The sequence below is a fragment of the Hyperolius riggenbachi genome, chromosome 5 (assembly GCF_040937935.1).
Source record: "Hyperolius riggenbachi isolate aHypRig1 chromosome 5, aHypRig1.pri, whole genome shotgun sequence".
NCBI lineage: Eukaryota > Metazoa > Chordata > Amphibia > Anura > Hyperoliidae > Hyperolius > Hyperolius riggenbachi.
This window is the reverse complement of record NC_090650.1, coordinates 206,916,329-206,943,318: the sequence shown is the minus strand read 5'-3', so window position 1 is coordinate 206,943,318 and position 26,990 is coordinate 206,916,329. Positions and strand designations below refer to the sequence as shown.

Genomic DNA, 26,990 nt, shown 5'->3' with positions numbered 1-26,990 from the left:
AACCTCTGAGGCCATCACAGAGCAGCTGTATTTGTACTGACATTATATTACACACAGGTGCACTCTATTTAGTCATTAGCACTCATCAGGCAATGTATATGGGCAACTGACTGCACTCAGACCAATGGGGGCCGAATAATTATGCACACTCCACTTTGCAGTTATTGATTTTGTAAAAAATGTTTGGAATCATGTATAATTTTTGCTCCACTTCTCACATGTTCACCACTTTGTATTGGTCTTTTATGTGGAATTCCAATAAAATTGATTCATGTTTGTAGCAGTAATGTGACAAAATGTGGAAAACCGGGGGACGAATACTTTTGCAAGCCACTGTATGTGCACTTTATGTTTATGCACTAGAGTTTTCGACTATGACGGTCTGAGGTTAAAATATACTTTGTATTTGAAAACTGCTGCGGTCCCATTGGGTTGCTTTGCATCTACTGAAATCTCGCTTATCACATTGTTAGGTGGTTAAACTGCTATATTTGCCGACATCCTTACATTCTAAAACGCCCAACTTACCGTATATACTCGCAAGCAAGCTGAATTTTTCACCCCCCAAAAGTGGCTGAAAAGTTGGGGGGTCGGCTTGCTTGCGAGTCATGTGCCAGTGTGGGTAGGTGGGTGGGTAGGAAGTGCTCCTCCCCGCTCCCCCCGCAGCTGCCGCTGCTATTACCTTAGGCGGCGCTGCTTCCTCTATCCCCGTCCTGCTCCGGTAACTAATTCACAGCAGCGCGCCCCTCGGCGGCTGCTGTGATGACGGAGGAAACTATAGAGAGCGGTTCCCATAGTAACGGCGATACATATCGCCGCTACAGGAAGCCGCTCTCTATGGTTTCCTCCGTCATCACAGCAGCCGCCGAGGGGCGCACTGCTGTGAATTAGTTGCCGGAGCAGGACGGGGATAGAGGTAGCGGCGCCGACTAAGGTAATAGCAGCGGCGGCCGGGGGGAGTGGGGAGGGGCACTACCTACCTACCTACCCACCTACATATACTGGGACTATACTAGCCATACTGGACACAATGCTAGCTATACTGGGGCACCATGCTAGCTATACTGGGCACTATGCTAGCTATACTGGGGCACTATGCTAGCCATACTGGGGCACTATACTAGCCATACTGGGCAATATACTAGCCATACTGGGCACTATACTAGCCATACTGGGCACTATACTAGCCATACGGGGCACTATACTAGCTATACTGGGACACTATACTACCTATACTGGGCACTTTACTAGCTATACTGGGGGACTACCTACCCATACTGGGCACTTTACTAGCTATACTAGGCACTTTACTAGCTATACTGGGCACTATACTAGCTATACTGGGTCGCTACCTACCCATACTGGGCACTATACTAGCGATACTGGGACACTATACTAGCTATACTGGGCACTTTACTAGCTATACTGGGGGACTACCTACCCATACTGGGCACTTTACTAGCTATACTGGGCACTATACTAGCTATACTGGGCACTATACTAGCTATACTGGGACACACTGCGGGGGATCACGCGGCCAGCATTTCCTACCCCCGGCTTATATGGGGGTCAATCATTTTTTCCTGTTTTTTTCAGGTAAAAGTTGAGGGGTCGGCTTACATGCAGGTATATACGGTACTCTATGAGAAGGGACAAATAATGAGTAAGTGACCGTAGAAATAATTCAGTAATTCAATGGACTGCTTTATCCACATACTGCCACTAGGTGGTAGTCAAGTAACATGATTATGCATAAGCAGCCCAGCTAGATGCAGAGCAGCCTTGGAAGATCTCGATGTACCTACTCTCTTGGTTTTCACTATTGTTCTAATTATTTATATTAAAATGTGCCTTACTTATGTTATAACCCCTATGGTGGAACAATGGAACCTGCTCACTCTACTAATGGGAAATTGAAACTTATCATGGAACATGTTAACACTTGCATACTATAGGATGGCTTAAGATACTACCCTGAGCTAAACTTGCTAAGAGACGATATCTGAAAGGGAAAAGTCACATATCGATTCCTCATAATCCTAATAACTGTGATTGCTTATGTTCAAGTTAGCTATTCTCTTCCCCTCTGACATGAAACATGTCTGATAATGATTGTTCCACAAGATGTGCTATGTAGGGGTACACTATACTGATACTGACACCCTCTTTAGGACTACTCTTTAAAATGTTAAACTCATTGCATACTACCAATTATGCATTCCTGTTCTCCAACCTAATTTACTATTATTAGCAGTCATTGTTTATACATGGATTCCTTGACAAAATTGAATTGGTGTGGTTACTGGTTAGATATGTTAACTTTACCTGTTCAAGACAAGTTTACCCCCAGTTAAAACTCGGTGCTGCTGGGCAGCAAATCTTAATTGCTCAGTGCCGCCCCCACACGCAGGTGTGTATATACTACACACTAGTGACTTAGGTAATAGGCTTCCTTTCAGCGGATAGCAGAGGGAGGACAAGGGTGTTTTGGGACTAAGCTACTTTACGTGTTAGTAGACGTACCAGGGTGGGTGTTGAAAGACTAAGGGGAATCTTAGTTATTCATTGTTTTAGAGGGTTCCGGGAATGGTATTAAGGACCCTTCCTATTCTGCTTTTCTTTCTGCTACAGTTCTCTCTTGGACACAGATGTCTAAAAATTATTGTGCATGCATTTATAGATTACAGTCTCAAATACAATGGCAACCACTAGACAGGTAGATATACCATTCAGCTTGACTTGTGTATCAGAATCAGAATTTATTATCGCCAAGTACAACGGTGAATTGTACCCGGAATTGGTTTTGGCACATACAGGGTCGTTGGTGAAGAAACAAGAAATAGCAAACAGTTAAGCATGGCACATACATAGACATGAGACAAGCATACATAGGACAACATTACAGCTTGTGCGTACAATTAAGCAGAGTGCAGCATCACATACAGGTAAGCATGGTACATACATATAAACAATAAAAGCAAAGATAAAAAACAAACAGAGAGCATTTCAGCATACACGTACAGTTAACGTAATACAAGCATAGTAAAGCATACACTGATAGCAGGAACAGAAAAGAGTGGGACTGGAGGAGCAGCCTGAGAGCTGATATGAGCGCTGCCATCTTCGGCACTGGACGCTACACAGCGACACGCTCCCAACAAGACAGGTGCTACCGATTTGTCCACGAAAGTAGAGAGAAAGAAACTGAGAAAGCCGAGAGGCATCATGATGGGGGCGGACAGCAGAGTTCACTCGGACCAGGTTGCCCGCTCCTGATTACAAGTCTGCACGGCTGGGTAATGAGGGTGCAGACACAGCGGGGGCCCTGTGGGGCCAGGGGGCACCTTTGGTGGGCAGCAGTGGTGGGTGTGGGGCCGGGGCCACCCCGGCTGGGCAGCAGTGGTGGACAGGCCAGGGGCGTTTGCCTTTGGTGGTGGCAGGATGGTGGCAGGACACCGATGCCCAGACGCAGCAGCCAGCTCCACTGGGAGGGGGGAAGCATCATCTCCTCTGTGGCTGCATGGTAGCCTACCTACAGCAGGTAGAACTGCCATTCCGGGACAGCGGCAGTGGACAGTCCCTGGCTGAGGCTTTTCTCTGTGCAGCATCTGGGTCTCCATGGCTGAGGCTCCCCGTGGCCTTGGTCGGCTGTGCGTCAGAGGAACAGCCGTGTTTTCCTCAATAGGCACGACCTGGTCCCTGGCAAGGCCCCAGACAGCCCAGAGCGCTGATCCGCTGATTGGCAGTACAACAGCGGCGGCCTGGACCTTGGCGGGCAGCCTCCGATCAGCCGGGAGCAGTGCCGGAGGAGCAGCTGACTTCTTCCACCGTGTGGCCTCCCTGGCAGCAGCCGAGATGGAGTGTGGTTGGCGTGGAGGCAGCATGGGCAGCGAGCGATGTCTTGGCTGCACGTCTCCCCCGGCCGCAGCGATCCATCCCCACCGCGGAGCAGAGCAGAGCACATGGGCTGGAAGCGTCCGACCTCCCGATCCGCCAGCTGATGCGCACCCGAGGTCCCCGCCGCCATCACCGCCGCGTGGCATCATCCATCACCGCCGCGGAGCAGAACACGTGGGCTGGAAGCGTCCGACCTCTGATCCGCCAGCCGATGCGCACCCGAGGTCCCCGCATCCTCCCCAGGTGGGTCTAGGAGGGCGGGTGGGTGCATGGCGAGGGGTTAGGCGAGAAAAAAAGAAAAAGGCCAGAGCCCTGTGGCCGAGGCGACCGAACACGGCGCCATCTTGTTATCATGGAATGTTAGGGGCCTAAATTCTAAATTTAAAAGATCTTTAGTCTTTGACTATTTAAAAAAATATCACCCACATATTTGTATTTTACAGGAAACCCACCTTATTGGTAGAGATGGCCCAAACGGTTCGCCGGAGAACTTGTTCGCGCAAACTTAGCTGATTCGAGTCTGCGGTGAACCGCGAACACTTAGCGAGTTCAACCCGCCCCCTATACTACATCATTGAGCTAAACTTTGACCCTCTACATCACAGTCAGCAGACACATGGCAGCCAATCAGGCTGCACTCCATCCTGGTGCCTCCCTCCCCCTTATAAAAGGCAGCAGCGTCGGCAATGTTCTCACTCTGTGTGCTGCTGTATTAGTGAGAGAAGGGAGAGCCATTGGAGAGATAGGGAAAGCGATAGTTAGGAGGTCTGTTAGCTTGCTCCTTGATGATATTTGTTGATGAAAAGCACCCCAAAACTGCTTTTTTGAGAGCTAATGTTCTTCTGATGTGTGTGTTTTTTTTTTTGTGTGTGTGCCATTTGACACTGCATATACAGCCTGTCTGTCGCAGCTGGCCCTTGCTAATTGCTGTACTGTGCCAGGCCCAGCACATTCATTGCATACCTTTCACTGCCTCTGTGTGACTGCACTTTGTATTATACAATACCACCACCAGTCAGTGCATACCTTTTCCCTGCACCTGTGTGACTGCACAGTTGTATTATCGCAGCAGTCGCTGAATACCTTTCCCCTGCACCTGTGTGACTGCACAGTTGTATTATAGCAGCAGTCAGTGCATACCTTTTCCCTGCACCTGTGTGACTGCACAATTGTATTATAACAGCAGTCACTGCATACCTTTTCCCTGCACCTGTGTGACTGCACAATTGTATTATAGCAGCAGTCACTGCATACCTTTTCACTGCACCTGTGTAACTGCACATTGTATTATACCACCAGCAGTCACTGCATACCTTTTCACTGCACCTGTGTGACAGCACAATTGTATTATAGTGGCAGTCAGTGCATACCTTTTCACTGCACCTGTGTAACTGCACATTGTATTATACCACCAGCAGTAAGGTCAAAAAAGTGTTCAGTACCTAACCTTTATCAAAATGAATGAGGCATGAATCCCGGAGGGCTACTGCCTGCCGGAAGACTAAGTCAGTCCCCACCCACATCATCTCTGCCAGCATGCCATGTGACTGCCTGCCCCAAGACTAAGTCAGTCCCCACACAGCATTTCTGCCTGCCGGCCGCTGCTGCCTGCCCCAAGACTAAGTCAGTCCCCACACAGCATCTCTGCCTGCAGGCCACTTGACTGCCTTCTCCGCCACCACCAACAGGGTCCAGGATTCCAGGTAGATTCCTGAATTTTTATGGCCGCTGCTACTAGCAGCGGCTGGTACCAAACATAATTAAAAATTTTCTGGTGCATGTACATGCCTATTTTTTCTGGCTGCACTGCAGCTGCAACAACAAAACAAAAGGCATGTACATGTGTCAATTCCCCTTCGTGATCGTTACCTTGCCGCAATGAAGGGGCTTGCGTATCACAATGAAGCAATGACCGGCTATATGAGTGTGTTGGGGGGCACACCTGACCCAATATAATAAGGTCATTGCTTCATTGTGGACAGTTGTTCTGTCATTGAGCTACCTCAGCCCGACCATATGGGCTTGAAAACCGTCATCGCCTGCACTCTCGCCATGGTGCGCACCAATCCAGCACGGCCATCACTACACAAACAGCTATTTGCGGTGCGTTACACAGTGAGTTTTGTCTGTCAGTGTGAAGCAGTACACTACTTACACTAACTGCTGATCCATGTATACACATGCAAAATGTTTTCAAGCACTTTAGGCCTCCAATTTAGCAATGCAATGTGATTTGTGCGTTTTAGGGATTATACCCCATGCTGTGCATCAAATCCGTAATTTTCCCCGGGACTTTTGGCATGTATCCCACTCCGCCATGCCCCCCTCTAGGTGTTAGACCCCTTGAAACATCTTTTCCATCACTTTTGTGGCTAGAAACAGTGTTTGTAGTTTTTCATGTTCACCTGCCCATTGAAATCTATTGCGGTTCGAAAAGTTTGCAGGTTCGCAAACTTTTTCGGAGTTCGAGTTTGAGGTTTGTGAACCGAAAATCAGAGGTTTGAGCCATCTCTACTTATTGGTAGAACCATAATGGCCTTAAAAAAAACCCTGGGTTTGGCATTATCCATCAGATGAAATCAGATATGAGCTTGACAGAACCAATTTAAAAGGATAGAGTTGGGACTGCTTGGCCCTGATCTCAGCAGGGAGTCTGACACTTAGCCCTGCTGTCCTAGCTTCAAAGACCCCCAGCTGAGTTCTTCAACCAGAACTAACCTGCTGTAACCCTTAAATGTCTATGATAATCCATAGACTTCTGTATTTGTAATATTTCTGGAGTTACAAAGATACCAGGTCCTTCAAATTCGCAGAGTGTGTTGGACTTCGCGTGACACTGGTTCTGAGAGATTTTCAACCACCTGGATCTTCCAGAGCCAGTACTACAAAGGGTGGAAGTAGTGAACGGTTTTATTTGTCACCCCTGGTCCTCATGTATAGTATCAGAAGATTCATAAATTTATGCTGATTGTGAATATGCATTCTGTTTCTCGATGTGACCTATGGGCATAAAGAAAGCTGGCAAAACAGGAATTGGGCCAAAATCTCTCCCTGTCTAATGGCGCACTGCCCCTATTCAAATTTCACAAGGCTGGACTTGTACGTGTCATAACCCCTCCCATCTACCATGAGAATTAAAACCCCAATAACACTGGGCCCAGCTGTTCAAAGTCCTTCATCCTAAAAAATCTGTGTCGAGTTACCATCAACCGACAGCCAGCTGGACACTGGCAAAATCACTTGAATTATATCCTACAACGGCCTCTGGCCGCATGGCAATCACTATCTTGGACTTTCAACAAGGACTTTCGATTTCCGCATGGACTACCAATAACGGTATTTGAACTATACATTAAAATATTCTGTTTCTTTTCATCTCTACTCTCTTTCTATCAACCCAATCTGTTCTGCCGGACAGGTATATTTATCTGTGAGTAAAGTATACTGTGTGTATGTAGTTTTAGAATAAAACTAACGATTTTATCGTTAGACTTGTGCCTGTTCTGGTCATCTGATTGCTGTTACAACGAACCTGCCCTCTGAAGAGTCATTCTACCATATTGTTTTATTATGTGCTTATAAATTATCGTTTTGCTAGTTAGGTTGTACATAACTGTTTCTTCCTTACCGATTGTACATACAATCGGGATTGTACATGTATGGGCACCTCCAACCAATCTTAACTGTTTACTGTGCACACAATGAATTTGCCTCCAGAAGTCTCTAGTGCATGAGACCTGCATGGCAACAGTGGCCTAGTAATACGGGATTGGCGAGTGATTGTCACATTACATATTGTCGACAGCGTTGCGACCAATCTTTGTTAGTCTGCTTACCGTACTTCCTGCTATCGGTTGCAACTATTCCCCATATGCTAACGGGAGCAGATTAGACGGGATTGGCATGCTCTGTCACATTACTACCTTCTGACGATCCAGCAACCGGTCTTTTAACGTCTTGTAGACAGGATCGCAGGGCTGGATTGTCACACCCCTCTCCTAGGGTTGCATATCCACTAATATTGGGGAGATGGGCTGCTCTCCTGGTCTCGGGCCAGTAAATTATGTGGAGGGGTGGTCAGAATTTACTCTGGGGGGGGTTGTACATTATACTTGTCTTCACATATATAGTTTTTGCCTACTAGAGAGAGATAGATCATTCTCCATCCACCGAAGATTCGTAACCATATGATTCCCCCTTAATAGTAAGGAATATACGCTCATAGTTGGGCTTCTGGAGTGCTTTAAAGGATCCTATCAGACAGCAATGTGAAAAATGGCAACTTGCATTATTGATATTACAATTTGGTGAGTGGGAGGGAAGATCCCAGTCTCACGTAAGAGGCATGGTATCTTACATCCCACGTAGGTATACCCTGAATTACAGGGATATGTCTCTAGCGAAAGCTTATGTTCTAGTTCTCTTCATGTTGAAGATGTGGTTTTGGTTTCAATACCTTAATTTTTTGTATGTTTTGTTACTTGAGAAAAGAGTATGGGGATTTCCTCTGGATGTGGTTTTAGGGCAAGGGAATATCAGAATTGTATTAAAATGTCTCATATGAAGATCGTATCCATTAACTCCAAGGGTCTCAATATACCTGAGAAATGGAAAATGCTCCTAACAGACATGTGGAAGCAAAAAGCACATATAGTCATGATACAGGAAACACATTTTAGAGAAGGCAGTCACCCTAAACTGAAAGACAAACATTTTCCCATCTCATATTTCAGTTCCTTGCCAATCTCTAAAACTAAGGGCACTGCAATTCTTATTGCTGACTTGCTTCCTTTCACTGAACTGGCCACCAAAGGTGATAGGGCAGATTTGTCTTGGTAAAGTGCCTAATAAAGGATCAAAAATATACTCTGGGCTCCGTGTACGCCCCTAATGAGGAACAGGATAAATTCCTTTTGAGATTCCTCTCAGAATTGGAGGCCTTTATGGAAGGTAGCGTTATCATTGGCGGGAATCTGAATGTTGCATTCAATCCACAAATAGACACCTCACATGGCAGATCTTCTCTCGCATACTCAAAGCTAAACAGAATTAAAAGGGCACTTCACAAAAGGCAATTGGTGGATGTATGGAGTGTGACACACCCAAACACGAAAGACTATACCTACTTTGCAACGGTTTATACAAGATTAGACTACATCCTCTTGTCGCATAATCTCCTGTCTGAGCATGTGGCTGCAGATATAGGCATCATTTCTTACTCGGATCATGCGCCAGTAAGTGTAACCCTTAACTGCAAATCCAAGCAAGAGAAATCCTTTTCACGGAGGCTGAATGTTTCCATGTTACAGGAGGAGGCTGTGAAGGAACAAATACGCAATTATTTTGTACACAATAATGTGCAGGGTGTGTCTCCCTCCATCATCTGGGAAGCACACAAATGTGTACTATGGGGCTTTCTGGTTGAGTTAGGTGCGAGGCATAAAAGGGAGAGAGGGGAGCTGATTAAACAGCTACTAGAAGAGATACGCAACCTGAAAAATAAGCATAAATCTAGCCTTGCGGGAGACTTGCTGATACAATTGCAGACCACAAGAAATAAGCTCAATGATATATTAAAAGATAATGCTAAACAGGCTGCTAGGAGATGCCAGCACCTTTTCTATATGCATGGCAACAGATCTGGAAAATTGTTAGCCAGGGCGCTTAAGCAACAGCGTACATATGTGGCTCAGATAATAGACAAAAAAGGCTCCAAACTTCATAAAAGTAAAGCTATAGCAGACGCGTTTAAAGTCTTCTATCCCAATTTGTACCACCTAACGAAGCCTCATAGTGAAAACCTTAGGACACCCACTTTAGAAGATATGAATGCCTACCTGAGCCAAGCTGATATGATACTACTAAACTCTGAAATGAGACAAGCACTAGAACCTTTTTCAGAAGAGGAGATTTTGAGGGTAGTGGCGGAGATGAAGCCTAGAAAGGCTCCAAGGCCTGACGGCTTCCCTGCCGAGTACTATAAAAAATTCAGGGGTATATTGGCAACTCACCTTTGTAGGACTTTTAACGCGCTAGCTGCGGAGGAAGAATTGAGTAAGTTTCCACAGCAAACCCTGGAATCTCACATAACCGTCATAGCCAAACCTAATAAAGATCCTGCAGCGTGCGGAAGTTATAGGCCGATTTCTTTATTAAACTTGGACCTGAACATTTTCGCAAAAGTGTTAGCGAATAGGTTAGCTGAGTATATGAGTCATTTAGTCCATTGGGATCGAGTGGGGTTTATCCCCAATAGGGAGGCTAGGGACAATACTATTAGGGCTCTGGACCTGCTCCAGTTCTCGCAATCGGAGAGGAAACCTTGTATGCTATTATCTACGGATGCTAAAAAGGCCTTCGACTGTGTGGGCTGGAGCTGGTTGAGAGCTGTTCTAAAACAAATAAATTTGGGTGACAGGATGTTACGCTGTATTGACTCCCTGTATTCTACACCCCTGGTGATAATCAAAGTCAATGGAATTCTTTCAGAGCCATTGCAGATTAATAATGGTGCTCGGCAGGGTTGCCCTCTTTCTCCGCTCATTTTTGCTCTTGACCTGGAGCCTTTCCTTTGCCATGTTAGAAAGAACATCTCAATTTCAGGACTAAGAAGAGTAGGGTCAACAGACCACAAAATTGCCGTTTATGCGGATGACCTACTCTTTTTCTTAACCAAACCCATCACATCGCTACCTAATCTGTTGGTTTAGTTTAAGCGCTTTGGCAGGCTGTCTTTTTTTTAAATAAACTTCGGCAAATCGGAAGCACTTAATGTAGGTTTGTCAGAGGATTAAGTTACACTTATCAAACAGAAGTTCCCCTTCAAGTGGAACCCTACATCGTTACGCTACATAGGGACTAATATCACAAGCTCTTTTAAGGCTATTTTCCGATTAAATTTCCCTCGGATTCTTGCAACGCTAACAGCAGATTTGCACCATTGGGAATTACCGCAAATTTCATGGTTGGAAAGGATTGCAGTATAGGATTGCATTGGAATAGGCATGGCCTATACAAACAATAGGTGGACCTAGAAAAAAACCTTTCATCCTACTCCCTTACCGACTTAGTGTAGACCCTCCAAAAGCCATGTTTGGAATGGCAGCTTCCTCCTCTGCCTCAGGTCACCTTGAAAGTCTTCCATAAGGTTAATGCTGCTTTCCACCTCGAACCTAGCCTGTCTCCCTTACTCTCGCTTTCGGATAACCCCAGTATTGGACAAGAAGGCTTGGAACATACCAGATGTAGAAGAGAGGGTTTGAGGAGGTTGAAATTCTCTGACATGTGCTCCACTGGTCGCTGGACGACCCTAATTGAGATTAGACAGAAACCAAATTGTGCAAATACTAATTGGTGGGAATATCTACAATATAGACATTATTTAATGGGACAAAATATAAATCCTACACAGATAAGGCAGCACACTGACTTTGAGGACCTGTGCACAGTAGAGGGTCCTAACAGCAAAACACTTTTCCAGAATTTATGAGATCATAGCTTTGTTAGCTATACCAGAGCTACCATTCCTTCACTCCTGGGAGGTAGACTTAAGGTCATTCTTCTCTCCAAGTCAAAAAGACAGAATTTGTATTTTTGCTCATAAGACTTCACGAACGGTTGGAATGCAGGAGATGAACTATAAGATACTCACTCAATGGTACCTCACCCCATATAAGCTTCACAAAAACTACCCAGACAAAGATGATACTTGTTGGAGATGTGGTGTAACCACAGGTACGCTTTTACACATCTGCTGTCACAGGAGTGGAGGAATTGGTGCGGGAAATTGACGAGATTCAGTATATGGAAGAACTTGCATACATTGCGTTAAACAGGGAGGAGATATACAAAAAAACCTGGACATATTGGACGTACTTTAGGCACTCAGATGACTTTACTGAGGTTCTCAATGACCAGTGAGATATCATTGCGATATAAAGGAAGAGGGGGCCTGGGTTGAGACTGAATACACAGAAATGGGGGGTGGGGGAGGAAGTTTATGGTTTAAAAATATAGTGTGAATAATGTCTTGATTATGCAACGTTGATGGGTTAGATAATCAACAGGACATATGTCACCTTGTTATCCTTTATTTGGTCCAGCGGATGATGTTAGTGTCTCTATTGTTAGCCTATATATATATCATGTGTGTATATTTACATTGCTTGTTGATAGATATTGTCTTTTATATATGCAATTCTTTATTGTGTTATGTTCACACTTTCTATAAATAAAGAGTATATAAAAAAAAAATATCCAGGACTCAAACTCAATATATTGATATCATTAGTTTTTATTTTACAGCATACATGGGGCTTGATTCACAAAAGAGTGCTAACTGTTAGCACGGCCGTTTTCGCGCAAATTTTCGCATTGCGCGCGATCGCGATTTTTTTGCGCTAAACGATAACGTTTTCGCGCGCAAACGCAAATTTTCGCGCAAAAACGGTATCGATTTCGCGGTAAAATTCGCGTTTGCGCGCGAAAACGTTATCGTTTCGCGTGAAAATTCGCGATCGCGTGCAATGTAAAAATTCGCGCGAAAACGGCCGTGCTTACAGTTAGCACTCTTTTGTGAATCAAGCCCTTGGACTAGTATGCACTGTAACGTTAAACAATTACTTGTTGACTGTGTTTATACTTATGCTATTTGAAATACAATGTTATGCTGCATATTTTTGACATACCGGTATGCCTTTTCTCACTAGTTCTTCAGGTGCACTCCGTATGGGGAACCCTTCTTTTCTCTTTTCCTACCTTTACTTTCTCTTCTTTACCATACCTTAACCTAATGTATGTAGTTGTTGTTGGAATGGAATGTACTGTTAAGTTACGTTTGTTCTTGTGTTCAAAAGAAAAAAGTAAAAACAATAAAAATGTATCAGTTAAAAAGTAGGGTTGCCGCGATATACCGGTATAACGGTATACCACGGTTTCATTGTGCATGGTAATCATACCATGCACATTTACAAAATACCGTTTTTTCCTGCTGCCTTCCGCCGTTTTCTGCCGCCTTCTGCATTATCGCCACCACCGCTTCGCATTTCCCTACTCTGTCTGAAAAAGCAAGCTCCCGAAGCTATTTCCTGGTTGCGGGAGGCTTGCTGACACTGCGCAGGTGCCGGATGAACGCAGAGACTGCTCCCTCCAGCGGCTGGAGCACACACGCAGCACGATGAGAAGAGCGAGCGCAGTGATTGGCTCAGTAACGGGGCTCTTCTCCCGCCGTCACGATTATCGCGGCCAATCAAAACACAGCCTTTGAAGTCTGCCTTTTCGGTATTGCGCGCTGAATGTTCTCTGGTATGCCGCTGCCATTCTCCGTTATCCTGCTGCCACTCAATGCCTGGTCCAAGCTCTACAAACAGGACTGGTAAGCTGGGCACATTTTAGGCAGTATTACATCGCCGGCACTCTTTCCTGTCCACTAGTGCCACCTATTTCTGCCTACACCATATCCCTGGCTACCTATGCTACGGCCACCTACTACTGGCTACACCTATCCCTGGCTACCTATGCTGCAGCCACCTACTACTGGCTACACCTATCCCTGGCTACCTATGCTGCAGCCACCTACTACTGGCTATACCTATCCCTGGCTACCTATGCTTCAGCCACCTACTACTGGCTACACCTATCCCTGGCTACCTATGTTGCAGCCACCTACTACTGGCTACACCTATCCCTGGCTACCTATGCTGCGGCCACCTACTACTGGCTACACCTATCCCTGGCATCCTATGTTGCAGCCACCTACTACTGGCTACACCTATCCCTGGCTACCTATGCTGCGACCACCTATTACTGGCAACACCTATCTCTAACACCACCAGGACTTTTGCAGGAGCAGTGTGAGCCATGTTACAGTTCCAGAGGTTATGGGGCACTTCACACTGGGGTGGGCGGGCACATTATTTAATGTAAGGGGGGGTCCCGGGTCCAAATAATTGTATAATACTGTCATGCCGTGGTATTTTGTTTGACGGTTATCATACCGTGGAATTTCATACCGTTGCAACCCTATTAAAAAGTATCACTTTAAGTCTTTAACCACTTAAGGACTGCAGTCATAAAACCCCTTAAGGACCAGAGCCTTTTTTTCCATTCAGACCACTGCAGCTTTCACGGTTTATTGCTCGGTCATACAACCTACCACCTAAATGAATTTTACCTCCTTTTCTTGTCACTAATAAAGCTTTCTTTTGGTGCTATTTGATTGCTGCTGCGATTTTTACTTTTTATTATATTCATCAAAAAAGACATGAATTTTGTCCAAAAAATGACTTTTTCAACTTTCTGTGCTGACATTTTTCAAATAAAGTAAAATTTCCTATACATTCGAGCGCGAAAGTTATTCTGCTACATGTCTTTGATAAAAAAAAAACCATTCAGTGTATATTTATTGGATTGGGTAAAAGTTATAGCGTTTACAACCTATGGTGCAAAAAGTGAATTTTCCCATTTTAAAGAGGAGCTGTTAGGTATAAGGTCTCAGAGAAAATAAACACATATATCAGTAGCTAAAGATTGGCTGTACTTACATTACATATGCATTTCACTGTCCACGTTTGTACTTCACAGAATTTTTATATAGTATATGCAGAGATTGATGCTCCTGACAGCTCATGGCAGGTTCCATGTTTTTCTGTCAAATGTGTCCTCATGTCCTGCCTGCTTCCTGATCACAGAAAAGCTCGTGCTGAATAACACAGTGTGCAGTGAATATTAATGAGCCATGTGGCTAGGAACAATAGCTGACTCCTCCAGTGTACTCTGCCCTGAGATTTATCAGTGCTACGCGCTGGACTGATTACAAGATGCTGTAACGTCTCATTAGCAGCCGAGGGGAGGGCCCCAGAATGCTTTGCAGTATAGTATGCGGCTTGCGTCCTCTTAGGTCTAACAGCTTTTCTGATAAGAACACATCAAAAGTAAGAGAGATTTTTATCTTCAATAATGCCTTTATGGCTTCCTTCTAAACTGTTTAACACAGGAGAATAGAGGTTTAAATTAGCTTCTGCAGCCTGACAGTTACTCTTTAAAGCATCTCTGCCTTTTCTAACCACCAGTCATGTTTCATGAGGTGCTAAAATTCCAGGATAGTATAAATACCCCCCAAATGACCCCATTTTGGAAAGAAGACATCTCAAAGTATTCACTGAGAGGCATGGTAAGTTCATAGAAGATTTTATTTTTTGTCACAAGTCAGCGGAAAATGACACTTTGTGACAAAAAAAAAGGAAAAAAAAAGTTTCCATTTCTTCTAACTTGCGACAAAAAAAATGAAATCTGCCACGGACTCACTATGCTCCTCTCTGAATACCTTGAAGTTTCTACTTTCCAAAATAGGGTCATTTGTGGGGTGTGTTTAATGTCCTGGCATTTTGGGGGGTGCTAAATTGTAAGCACCCCTGTAAAGCCTAAAGGTGCTCATTGGACTTAGGGCCCCTTTGCGCAGTTAGGCTGCAAAAAAGTGCCACACATGTGGTATCGCCGTACTCAGGAGAAGTAGTATAATGTGTTTTGGGGTGTATTTTTACACATACCCATGCTGGGTGGGAGAAATATCTCTGTAAATGACAATTTTTTGATTTTTTTTACACACAATTGTCCATTTACAGAGATATTTCTCCCACCCAGCATGGGTATGTGTAAAAATACAACGCAAAACAAATTATACTACTTCTCCTGAGTACGGAGATACCTCGTGTGGCACTTTTTTGCATTCTAACTGCGCTAAGGGGCCCAAAGTCCAATGAGTACCTTTAGGACTTCACAGGTCATTTTGCGACATTTGGTTTCAAGACTACTCCTCACAGTTTAGGGCCCCTAAAATCCCAGGGCAGTATAGGAACCCCACAAGTGACCCCATTTTAGAAAGAAGACACCCCAAGGTATTCAGTTAGGAGTATGGTGAGTTCATAGAAGATTTTATTTTTTTGTCACAAGTTAGCGGAAATTGATTTTAATTTTTTTTTCACAAAGTGTCATTTTCCGCTAATTTGTGACAAAAAAAATAAAATCTTCTATGAACTCACCATACTCCTAACGGAATACCTTGGGGTGTCTTCTTTCTAAAATGGGGTCACTTGAGGGGTTCCTATACTGCCCTGGGATTTTAGGGGCCCTAAACCGTGAGGAGTAGTCTTGAAACCAAATATCGCAAAATGACCTGTGAAATCTTAAAGGTACTCATTGGACTTTGGGCCCCTTAGCGCAGTTAGGGTGCAAAAAAGTGCCACACATGAGGTATCGCCGTACTCAGGAGTAGTAGTATAATGTGTTTTGTGGTGTATTTTTAAACATACCCATGCTGGGTGGGAGAAATATATCTGTAAATGGACAATTGTGTGAAAAAAAATTAAAAAATTGTGATTTACAGAGAGATTTCTCCCACCCAGCATGGGTATGTGTAAAAATACACCCCAAAACACATTACACTACTTCTCCTGAGTACGGCGATACCACATGTGTGGCACTTTTTTTGCACCCTAACTGCGCTAAGGGCCCCAAAGTCCAATGAGTACCTTTAAGATTTCACAGGTCATTTCGTGACATTTGGTTTCAAGACTACTCCTCACGGTTTAGGGCCCCTAAAATGCCAGGGCAGTATAGGAACCCCACAAATGATCCCATTTTAGAAAGAAGACACCCCAAGGTATTCCGTTGGGAGTATGGCGAGTTCATAGATTTTTTTTTTGTCACAGGTTAGCGGAAATTGATTTTAATTGTTTTTTTTTTTTCACAAAGTGTCATTTTCCGCTGACTTGTGAAAAAAAATAAAATCTTCTATGAACTCACCATACTCCTAACTGAATACCTTGGGGTGTCTTCTTTCTAAAATGGGGTCACTTGTGGGGATCCTATACTGCCCTGGGATTTTAGGGGCCCTAAACCGTGAGGAGTAGTCTTGAAACCAAATGTCGCAAAATGACCTGTGAAATCTTAAAGGTACTCATTGGACTTTGGGCCCCTTAGCGCAGTTAGGGTGCAAAAAAGTGCCACACATGAGGTATCGCCGTACTCAGGAGAAGTAGTATAATTTGTTTTGCAGTGTATTTTTACACACACCCATGCTGGGTGGTAGAAATAGCTCTGTAAATGAGAATTTTTTGATTTTTTTTTTACACATAATTGTCCACTTACAGAGCTATTTCTCCCACCCAGCATGGGTATGTGTAAAAATACACCCCAAAACACATTATACTACTTCTCCTGAGTATGGCAATACCGCATGTGTGACACTTTTTTAGCAGCCTAGTTGCGCAAAGGGGCCCAAAGTCCAATGAGCACCTTTAGGCTTTACAGGGGTGCTCACAATTTAGCACCCCCCCACATGCCAGGACCGTGAACAAACCCCACAAATGACCCCATTTTGGAAAGAAGACACCCCAAGGTATTCCATGAGGGGCATGGTGAGTTCATAGAAAATTTTATTTTTTGTCATAAGTGAGCGGAAAATGACATTTTGTGAAAAAAACATACAACAATTTCTGCTAACTTGTGACAAAAAATAAAATAGTCTATGAACTCACCATGCACCTCATGGAATACTTTGGGGTGTCCTCTTTCCAAAATGGCATCATTCGTGGGGTCTGTCCTGGCATTTTAGGGTCTCTGCAATCATTACATGTATGGTCAGTATTAGGAGTTTCTGCTATACTCCTTATATTGGGTATACGGGTAATGCACTCTGGGCTGAAAGGAAAAATGACAGTCAATCAATCAATCAATCAATCAATGTGGATGAAAAAATATCTGCCAAAAAAATGTGGAAAAAAAAGAGGGGAAGGCGTCTGCCAGGACATAGGAGCTGCCACCCAAAAACGTCCACCCACTCAGCTCGTATGCCCTGGCAAAGCCGATTTATCCATTCACACCGATCGATGTGGATGAACAAATCATTGCCAGAGTTCTTTTTTAATACAAAGTGCTTGCCAAAGCATAGGAGCTCCAACACCACCCCTCAGCTCATATGCCTCAGCAAACGTATCTTTTTTACTGCGGAGGAGAAATCTCGTCCTGCAGCGCTGCATGCACCGACTTGTGTGTAATCTGACAGACACACAATGCTTCTGTCAGGATGCACCATCAGTGCTGCAGCTGGTTGGTCGGTCGGTCGGTCCACCTGGAAGGGTAAAGGATGGAAAAAAAGAGAGAGAAACACACACAAAAAAAACAAGCAAGCAGCAAAGCAATAACTTCATTAACATCAACTTTTATAAACTTTAAAGGGACTCCGAGCAGTGCAGAAACTATGGAAAGATGCATATCATTTTAAAGCTCTCTTTCTCCTCTTTCCGATGATATATAAACCGCTGCCCTACGCATTTTAGTTTTTTCTATTTTTGCGATTGAAATGGCCGCGGCCGCGATTTCAATCGCGAAAATAAAGAAAACTAAAAGGCGTACGGCAACGATTTAGGTGTCGCCAGAAAGAGGAGAAAGAGAGCTTTAAAATGATATCCATCTTTCCATAGTTACATTGTATTACACAGGCCGACTTTTTCTGCTGAATAGAGCTGCTGACACTGGGGAAAGTGTCGTCCTGTGTAATACAAGTAACTATGGAAAGATGGATATCATTTTAAAGCTCTCTTTCTCCTCTTTCTGGCGACACCTAAATCGTCGCTCTACGGCGTTTAGTTTTCTTTATTTTCGCGATTGAAATCGTGGCCGCGGCAATTTCAATCGCGAAAATAGCGAAAACTAAAAGGCGTAGGGCGGTGATTTATATATCATTGGAAAGAGGAGAAAGAGAGCTTTAAAATGATATGCATCTTTCCATAGTTTATGCACTGCTCGGAGTCCCTTTAATGAACATTTTTAACCCAAACATTAACATTGGGAACCAAACATTAACTTTTTTGCTTACCTGTTTTTTTTTTGTTTTTTTTTTCTCTTACCTTTCTGAGGACAAACCTCTCGTCCCCCATGGGACAATGTGCAAATTGCAAATCGCACAGAGATGTGGCGAAGTACATTATGCACTTTGTCCCAAGTGAAAGGAGAGGTTTCTGGCAGCACTGTGTATTAGGGTCTCTGGAAACCTGATGTCTGGGTTCACACTGCATATTGGCGTATCCGGTGGGTCGCGCGCACCGCATCGCCCCAAACAGACCTTCAGGGAATACCGCTAGAGTAGCATTCGACAGTAATCGCATTCGGCCTAGTAAGTAACTGCGTCGCCGTAGACTAACATGACTTCCGGGCCGACCCAAATTGCCGCAGAAGCTATGCAGTAACGTAGGCATTCACTAGCGTTAAGTCAAGCACTTCCGGCGTAGGGGGGGACCGCGAAGTGTGACTTTCGCTAGGCAATTTTCTCTAACGCATCACGCCAGTGTGAAATAGCACAGAGACCCTTGTGTGCCTACTGCTATGTCTGGAGTTCCCTACTCTCTAAAAGTGTATCTGCTCATGATACCTCTGAAAACACTCCCCTAGGCATAGGCCAGGCTGGTCAGGACACATGGGACAGTAAACAGAGGTGTCACGCCTTGTTCCAGCCCTGCTGCAGATACAACAACGTTTTCTTGGGGTGCGTTGATTTGGGGCACTCGGAATGGGAAAGGCATAGTGCCTTTCATGCAGCCGGCTAACTACATTTTGGGGTTGGGCCACGGCACCTCCTGGATACAGGAGTTCCATAACGATGTCTTCCTGGAATTTAAGGAACGCTCCAGTTCCCCCAGCCTTACTGTAGAGAACAAAGCTGTTGTAAATACCCAATTGAATTAGATAAACAGACACTTTTTTATACCAGCATCTGGTTTTGCGGGAAACTAAATAGGGCCCTAACATCTGGTCATTGAAGTCCACCCCTCCCATGTAAGCATTATAGTCATGGACGGCGAGGGTTTTTTCAGTGACCTCAGTTGTCCGTTGAATTTGGACTGTCGTGTCTGTGTGAATGGTGGACAGAAGGTAAACGTCCCTCTTGTCCTTCCATTTCACCGCGAGCAGGTCATCTGTACACAAGGCAGCCCTCTCCCCCCGTGCAAGCCGGGTACTAACGAGCCGTTGGGGGAAGCCCCAGCGACTAGGCCGCACGGTGCCACAGCAGCGGATCCCTTCTATCTTTAAATGCTGATAGAGGGCCACACTTGTGTAGAAGTTGTCCACATAAAGATGGTACCCCTCCTGGAACAAAGGTAAAACCAAGTCCCACACAATCTTGCCACTGCTCCCCAGGTAGTCAGGGCATCCGACCGGCTCCAATTTTGAGTCTTTTCCCTCATAGACCCTAAAACCATAAGTATAGCCTGTGGCCCTTTCACAGAGCTTATACAGTTTCACCCCATACCGGGCGCGCTTGCTTGGGATGTACTGTTTGATGCCAAGGCGCCCGGTAAAATGTATGAGGGACTCGTCTACACAGATGTGCTGTTCAGGGGTATAAGCATCTGCAAATTTTGATGACATGTGGTCTATGAGGGGCCGAATTTTGTGGAGCTGGTCATAAGCATGATGGTCACTTCGATGACAGGTTGTGTTGTCATTGAAGTGCAGGAAGTGCAGGATCATCTCAAATCGTGTCCTGGACATGACAGCAGAGAACATGGGCAGGTGATATATTGGGCGCGTAGACCAATAAGACCGCAATACATTCAATTTGACTAGACCCATGTTAAGGAGAAGGCCCAAAAAAAGTTTAAGGTTCGGAAACTTGGAGTGGTTTCCACCGGTAAGCCTGGGCATAGTACTTATCCGGGTTGTCGGTGATGTATTGTGTGGCAAAACAGTTGGTCTCAGCCACAATTAAGTCGTAGAGATCCTCAGTGAAGAACAGATGAAAAAAGTCTAGGGCCGTTCCTAGATTATCTGTCTCCACCTGGACTCCAGACTGGGCGGTGAAAGGGGGCAGTACGGGTGCGGCGGAACCAGGGGATTGCCAATTGGGATTTGCCAGCACCTTTGGAAGACTATGGGTAGTACGGGCCCGTTTTCTTGGTGGCTGCGACTCGGGTCTTAATGCACGTGCCACCAAACCAGTTTCAACTTCCCTTCTGGTGCTCACCGCTTCACCAGGGTCTACGGAAGTACTGAGGTCCAGGAGATGCTGCGCTGCTGGTGTATGCCTCACCATGAAACCTCAGACCAGCGCTAGCACCACTCTGCTGCCCTTGAGGCAGATCCTGCGCCACCTGCGGTCCAGTGATATGGGGTGTGGTACGCCTGGCTCTAGCCGGGACCTCAACCTCGTTATCACTATCGGTTAGCGAGCCACTGCTGTCCACAGGTTCGTACTCTGACCCAGAAGATTCGTCGGATGAGACGTCCCAATCGTCCTCATCCGACTGGGCCATGTACCTGAGAACCTCATCATCGGAATACCCCTTTCTTGCCATGGTAGGCTGCTAAATTTAGGGGGTATTCCTCTGAGACTACCCAGGAAAAAGAGCACCTACCTAGCAAAAGGGAGTACTTGCGGAGCAGAAAGCTGTGGTCACTGAGTTTTGAAAAAAAAAATCAAAACTGATCTTTACAGTGCCACAGCTATTGTACAGTGTTTTTTGCAGTGATCTGAAAAAAAAAATTCTGTCACTGCGGTGGGGCGGGCTGAACGCAAGTGCAGGCGAACGATCAGGCCTGATCGGCAAACACTGCGTTTTTAGTGGATCCTAGTGACCCCAATATAGATCTGTGTGCGATCAGTAATGATCACTTACAGATACTATATAGTACCAATGCTGATTAGTGACAGTGATGACGCTAATCAGCGACTAATTAGTGACTGTGGTGCGGTGAGCTGAGCGCTAACTGACACTAACACAGGGGCCTAGCTAACTGGCCTAACTGTTAACACTAGTGATACTAAAAACACTGTTTTTAGACCACTAGGATAGTGACCAGGGGGGGGGGGGGGATCAGGGGGCAATCAGACAGCAATGGGGGCAATCAGAAACAATCACAGACAATCAGAGGGCAATCAAGGCAATTACAACACAATTAGAGCCAATAAGAGTGATTAGAGGGCAATCACAGCCAATCAGCGCAATCAAAGCCAATCACGGGGCAATCGAAGCCAATCACGAGACAATCGATAACCAATCACGGGACAATCGAAAACCAATCACGGGACAATTGAAGCCAATCACGGGACAATCGAAGCCAATCACGGGACAATCGAAGCCAATCACAGCACAATCGAAGCCAATCACAGGACAATCAAAAAAACAATCGAGGGAGAATCAAAAACCAATCACAAGGCAATCAAAAAACAATCACGGGACAATCTAAGTCAGTCACAGGGCAATTGAGACAATTGGAGCCAATCAAAGCACAATCAAGCGTTACAGACAGGAGATTAGATGTACACAATGGCAGGGGGGTGATCTAGGGCAGTGTGGAGTGATCAGAGGGAGATCTAAGGGCAGGGGGGAGGGTGAGTGACAGGTGGTGACGGGGTGATTGACGGGCAGGGTCAGGAGCCCGCAGTGACAGGTGGTGACGGGGTGATTGATAGGTGATCGGTAGGTAATTACAGGGGAGAATATATACGCAAGCAATGCACTGGCGGGGGGGGGGGTCTGTGGGAGATCTGAGGGTTCCGGTGGGTGATTGGGTGCCCGCAAGGGGCAGATTAGGGTCTAATCTGATGGGTAGCAGTGACAGGGGGTGACAGGGTGACTGATAGTTGATCAGAAGGTAATTACAGGGTCGAATATATGCAAGCAATGCACTGGCAAGTTGATCAGAGGGGGTCTCAGGGCAATCTGAGGGGGTGGGCGGGTGATTGGGTGCCCAAAAGGGGCAGATTGGGGACTGATCTGATGGGTAGCAGTGACAGGTAGTGACAGGGGGTGATTGATGGGTGATCAGTAGGTGTTTAGAGGAGAGAAATGATGTAAACAATGCACTTGGTAGGTGTTATGAGGGTGGGCCTGTGGGCGATCTGAGCGTGTGGGTGGGTGATCAGATGCCCGCAAGGGGCAGGTTAGGGTCTAACCTGATGGGTGGCAGTGACAGGTGATGACAGGGGGTGATCGATGGGTGATTGACAGGTGAGTACAGGGGAGAATAGCTGTATACAGTACACGGGGGGAGGATCTGAGGGTGTGGGGGGTGATCAGGAGCCCCCAGGGGGCAGTTTAGGACCTGATCTAAAAGATAGTGTTGACAGTTAGTGACAGGGGGTGATTGGGTGCAAACAGTGCTGTCAGGGGGTGGGCAGGGGGGGGTCTGATGGGTGCCGTGGGCGATCAGTGTGCAGGGGGCAGGATCAGTGTGTGTGTGGTGTCACTTACAGTGCTGCCTTCCTCTATGGTGGTCGATCGAGCGCTGTGACCACCGGGGAGGAGGCGGCGTGTATAACATGCTTTGTTTACCTAACAAAGCGTATTATACACTTTCTATAGGCTAGTTTAAAACGTTGCAACCCGCCGGCGCTGCTGATTGGCCGGCGGGTTGACGTCGCATGTGGGCGGAGCCTAATGCCAGCAATGCGCGCGCAGTGTGCGCGCGCGATCGCCTGCAATCCCCTCCCCCAGGACCCGACGCCATTCTGCGTTACGTGGTCCTGGGGCTGCCACTTTGCAAGATAAATTTTTCAGTACTTAGCGATTGAAAAAGTACTAAAAAGTAGCTAAAAAAGTACTCTTAATCTCATTTTGTGTATTTTCTTGCTTGGTGGGAGCTTTACAAGTATTTTATTGATAAGGTTTGCAAATATCTACTCAGAAAAACTCTGGAGAAAGGTTAATAGGATATGACCCAAAGTGACAAGGTAATCTGGAAAGCCTTTAGCACAGGGGTCCCCAAACATTTTGGGTTGAGGGCCGGGTCAACATACTTCAGACTGCTGGGGGGCCGGAAAATACATAAAATGATGTAGAAGTCTTTGCGGGCCAGACAGTGAAGCATATCCAGGTGACAACCTGCAATCCAATTGGACAGCAGTGGTCACCTGATGTGGAATTTAATTGGAAAGCAGTGAATTACTGCTTTCTGGCTTCCATGTGGATGGGTGGTGCAAGCACTGCTATTCTATATGCGGACCACCAATATTTAAATATGTAGCTGACTGCAACTTTAAGTAATATATTTTGTGTGTGGGGGGCCGGTAAAAAGGTTCAGGGGGCCACATTCGGCCCACGGGCCTTAGTTTGATGACCACTGCTTTAGCATATGGGGAAGTTGCTTTGGAGTGTTGTGATCAGGTGTGGGGCACAGAATTATGGAACACGGGTGGCCTGCATACATTTTGTGGCATTTTAAACCAGCAGTAAAATGATGAGAAACAATCCTTGTAAGAATGGAGAGTGCAGAAACATTGGAGAGCACATTGGAGAGCACAGAAACAATCCTTGTAAGAATGCAAAGCGCAGAACGCAATAACATCTATGAGGGTTATTCAGGAATAACAGCTGTTTGCTTTTATCAAGGTATTCTTTCAGTGTAACTTGCATCTGTCAGGTTAATATCTCTCCTCGCTCGCACCACTTATCATGTGACTGCAGAAATCCAGCAACTGTTTGCTGAACTGCTTGTTCAACGTTTACAAGAAACAAACAAGTCCAAACTTTATATGTGAGAAGTGTGAAGCAACTACAACAAAGGGTTTGAAAACGTTGTAAAAATATATGATAAATGTTTAAATAAGGGAGCCGATGATGATGTGAAGAAATAATGCGGCGACGAAACAGTGTGTCTAAAATAGAATGTTTCCTTAATTGATTAAATGAAAACGGTTGTTATCTTGTGGATGACCCTTGTAATTAGCTGCAGCTATTTAAATAATGGCTGTATACTAGTCACATGCTGATTTGAGCATGCACTTTATCATTTTATATATTAATTGAGTGTCCATTGATTTTAGGTGCAGCGCAGTTCAGAAAGTTACTTCAAAATATTCAACCAAAAATTGTAATGGTTGAGGAAGCAGCTGAAGTTCTGGAGGCTCATATTATTACTACACTCAGCTCTGGCTGCCAGCATCTCATAATGATTGGAGATCATCAACAGGTATTTAAAAAAAACAGCTTGAAGTTTACCCACGACATGTGACATGATGAGATAAACATGTATGTATTCAAAACATATTAATAACCAGGCTGTTGTTTTATTTTGCTGCCTGAAAGAGTTAATTTCTAAGCATGGAAGTGACTGCTTCTGTTTTGTCGGTACCTTGTCACCTTGTCGGCAATATAGTAAACATCACTATATAAAGCAGATTTGTGTCGCACTCAACCACTAGGAGTGTGCTATGGTAAGGCAAGGAACAGTAAGTAGCAAAAAAGAGGAAAGATCTCCCCATACATTGACAGCACCACTCCAGGGTATAGTCAAAAAATATTACAAGTTTATTGTATCAAAAAAATATAGCAATTGTTGAGACACACAATTAAAAACAAAACCATATACAGTACACTCTCCGAAGGTAATAGTAAGCAATGTATTAGTAAATATTCAGATAATTATCCTGATATGACCTATCTGCACAACACTGTATTAAAAAATGACACCGTGTGTGCTAGAACCCGGGTGCAGATAAAAGTGCTAAAGCAGTGCAAACAAAGAACAAAGTGCATACACAGTAAACAAATACAATAGGATATGGCCATCTACTTAAATTATGCTGGTGGTGGCTGACAAAAAGGCATAGGCACATCATCCAGGTTTGGCAGACCAGGAATCCCCCAGGAGAGTGTAAGGAGTCTCAGTAGTAGGGTGGACAAGTCTTTCACCGGTTCCGCGGGACCAGTAGCGTTCCTACCTAAGAGCGCAGGGGGGCGGGGCGCACCGGGTACCAGTCAGCCAGGGGGGTGTCGCCACGACCCCCCTACACCTGACTAAGGAGGGGAAGAGCAGCGCTAGGAGGAGGGGTGACAGCAGGCATAGCGGCGGGGAGGGGGAAATATCCCCCCCTCCCTCACCTGGGTCCCCCTCCTTCTGCCTCTCTTCTCCCCCCAAAAATGCAGGCAGCGGGCGGGTGGCAGTGGGCAGCGAGCAGGCGAGCGCGGAGTATACTCACGTTACTTCCGCGTATCAGCCTGGAACGCTGCGTCACCGTCACGTGCCTCTTCTGCGCCTCCAATCATTGGAGGCGCAGTAGAGGCACGTGACGGCGACGCAGCGTTCCAGGCTGATACGCGGAAGTAACGTGAGTATACTCCGCGCTCGCCTGCTCGCTGCCACCGGCCCGCTGCCCGCATTTTTTGGGGGAGAAGAGAGGCAGAAGGAGGGGGACCCAGGTGAGGGAGGGGGGGATATTTCCCCCTCCCCGCCGCTATCCCTGCTGTCACCCCTCCCTCTAGCTACACGGGGGGGGGGGAGGAGCACTTTACTACCTAAACTGGGGGCCACTATACTAGCTGGGGGCCACTATACTGGAGGCAGCTAAACGGGGGGGGGGGGCACTATACTAGCTACACTGGGGGCATCTATGGGGGCCACTATATCACCTATACTGGGGGGGGGGGCACCATCCCAGCTACAATGGAGGCAACTATACTTTCTAAACTGTGGGCCACTATACTAGCTATACTGGGGCAACTATGGGGGCCACTATACTAGCTATACTGGAGGGCAGCACTACGGGGGCCACTATACAAACTACACTGGGGGCAGCAACACTACCTACATTGGGGGCAGCAGCTATGCTGCCTATCCTGGGGGCAACTATACTAGCTATATTGGGGCAACTATACTACCTTCACTGGGGGCAACTAGCTACCTATACTGGGGGCAACTGCTAGCTACCTATACTGGGGGCAGTGGCGGCACGGGGGGGGGGGTGCTTTGGGTGCTGAAGTGTGTGCTTTGGGTGCTGAAGCACCCCTTAAAATTCTCCAAGCACCCCCCAGCGTGAACTGACTTTCGGCATCTAATAGACGCCGTATCAGTTCACCGCAGCGGCAGAGCAGGGCTATAGTAAAATGTCCGAAGCCCTGCTCTGGAGACTTTGGGAGTTGCTGGCTGCAGAGGATCGTGGGAGCTGCGCACTGGACGGAGGCCGGAACAGGAGCTCTGCTGCAGGTGAGTAAATGTTTTTTTTTTCTTTTTAATTTATATTAGCAGCCAGGGGTAGCGTTTATGTTCTGGCCAGGTCTGCTACACGATTGAAGTGTTTTCTGGACAGGTCTGCCACA

At 45.8% G+C, this 26,990-nt stretch overlaps 1 protein-coding gene across 1 annotated transcript in view; it reads left to right on the top strand.

The window, feature by feature from the left end:
- The window catches only part of LOC137518578 (NFX1-type zinc finger-containing protein 1-like), a 338,789-nt gene that overhangs the window by 215,765 nt on the left and 96,034 nt on the right, over positions 1 to 26,990 (top strand). Inside the window, exon 13 of the mRNA XM_068236642.1 lies at positions 24,719 to 24,864. Coding sequence (XP_068092743.1) covers positions 24,719 to 24,864 — 146 coding nt within the window. The remainder of the gene's footprint in view (positions 1 to 24,718; positions 24,865 to 26,990) is intronic.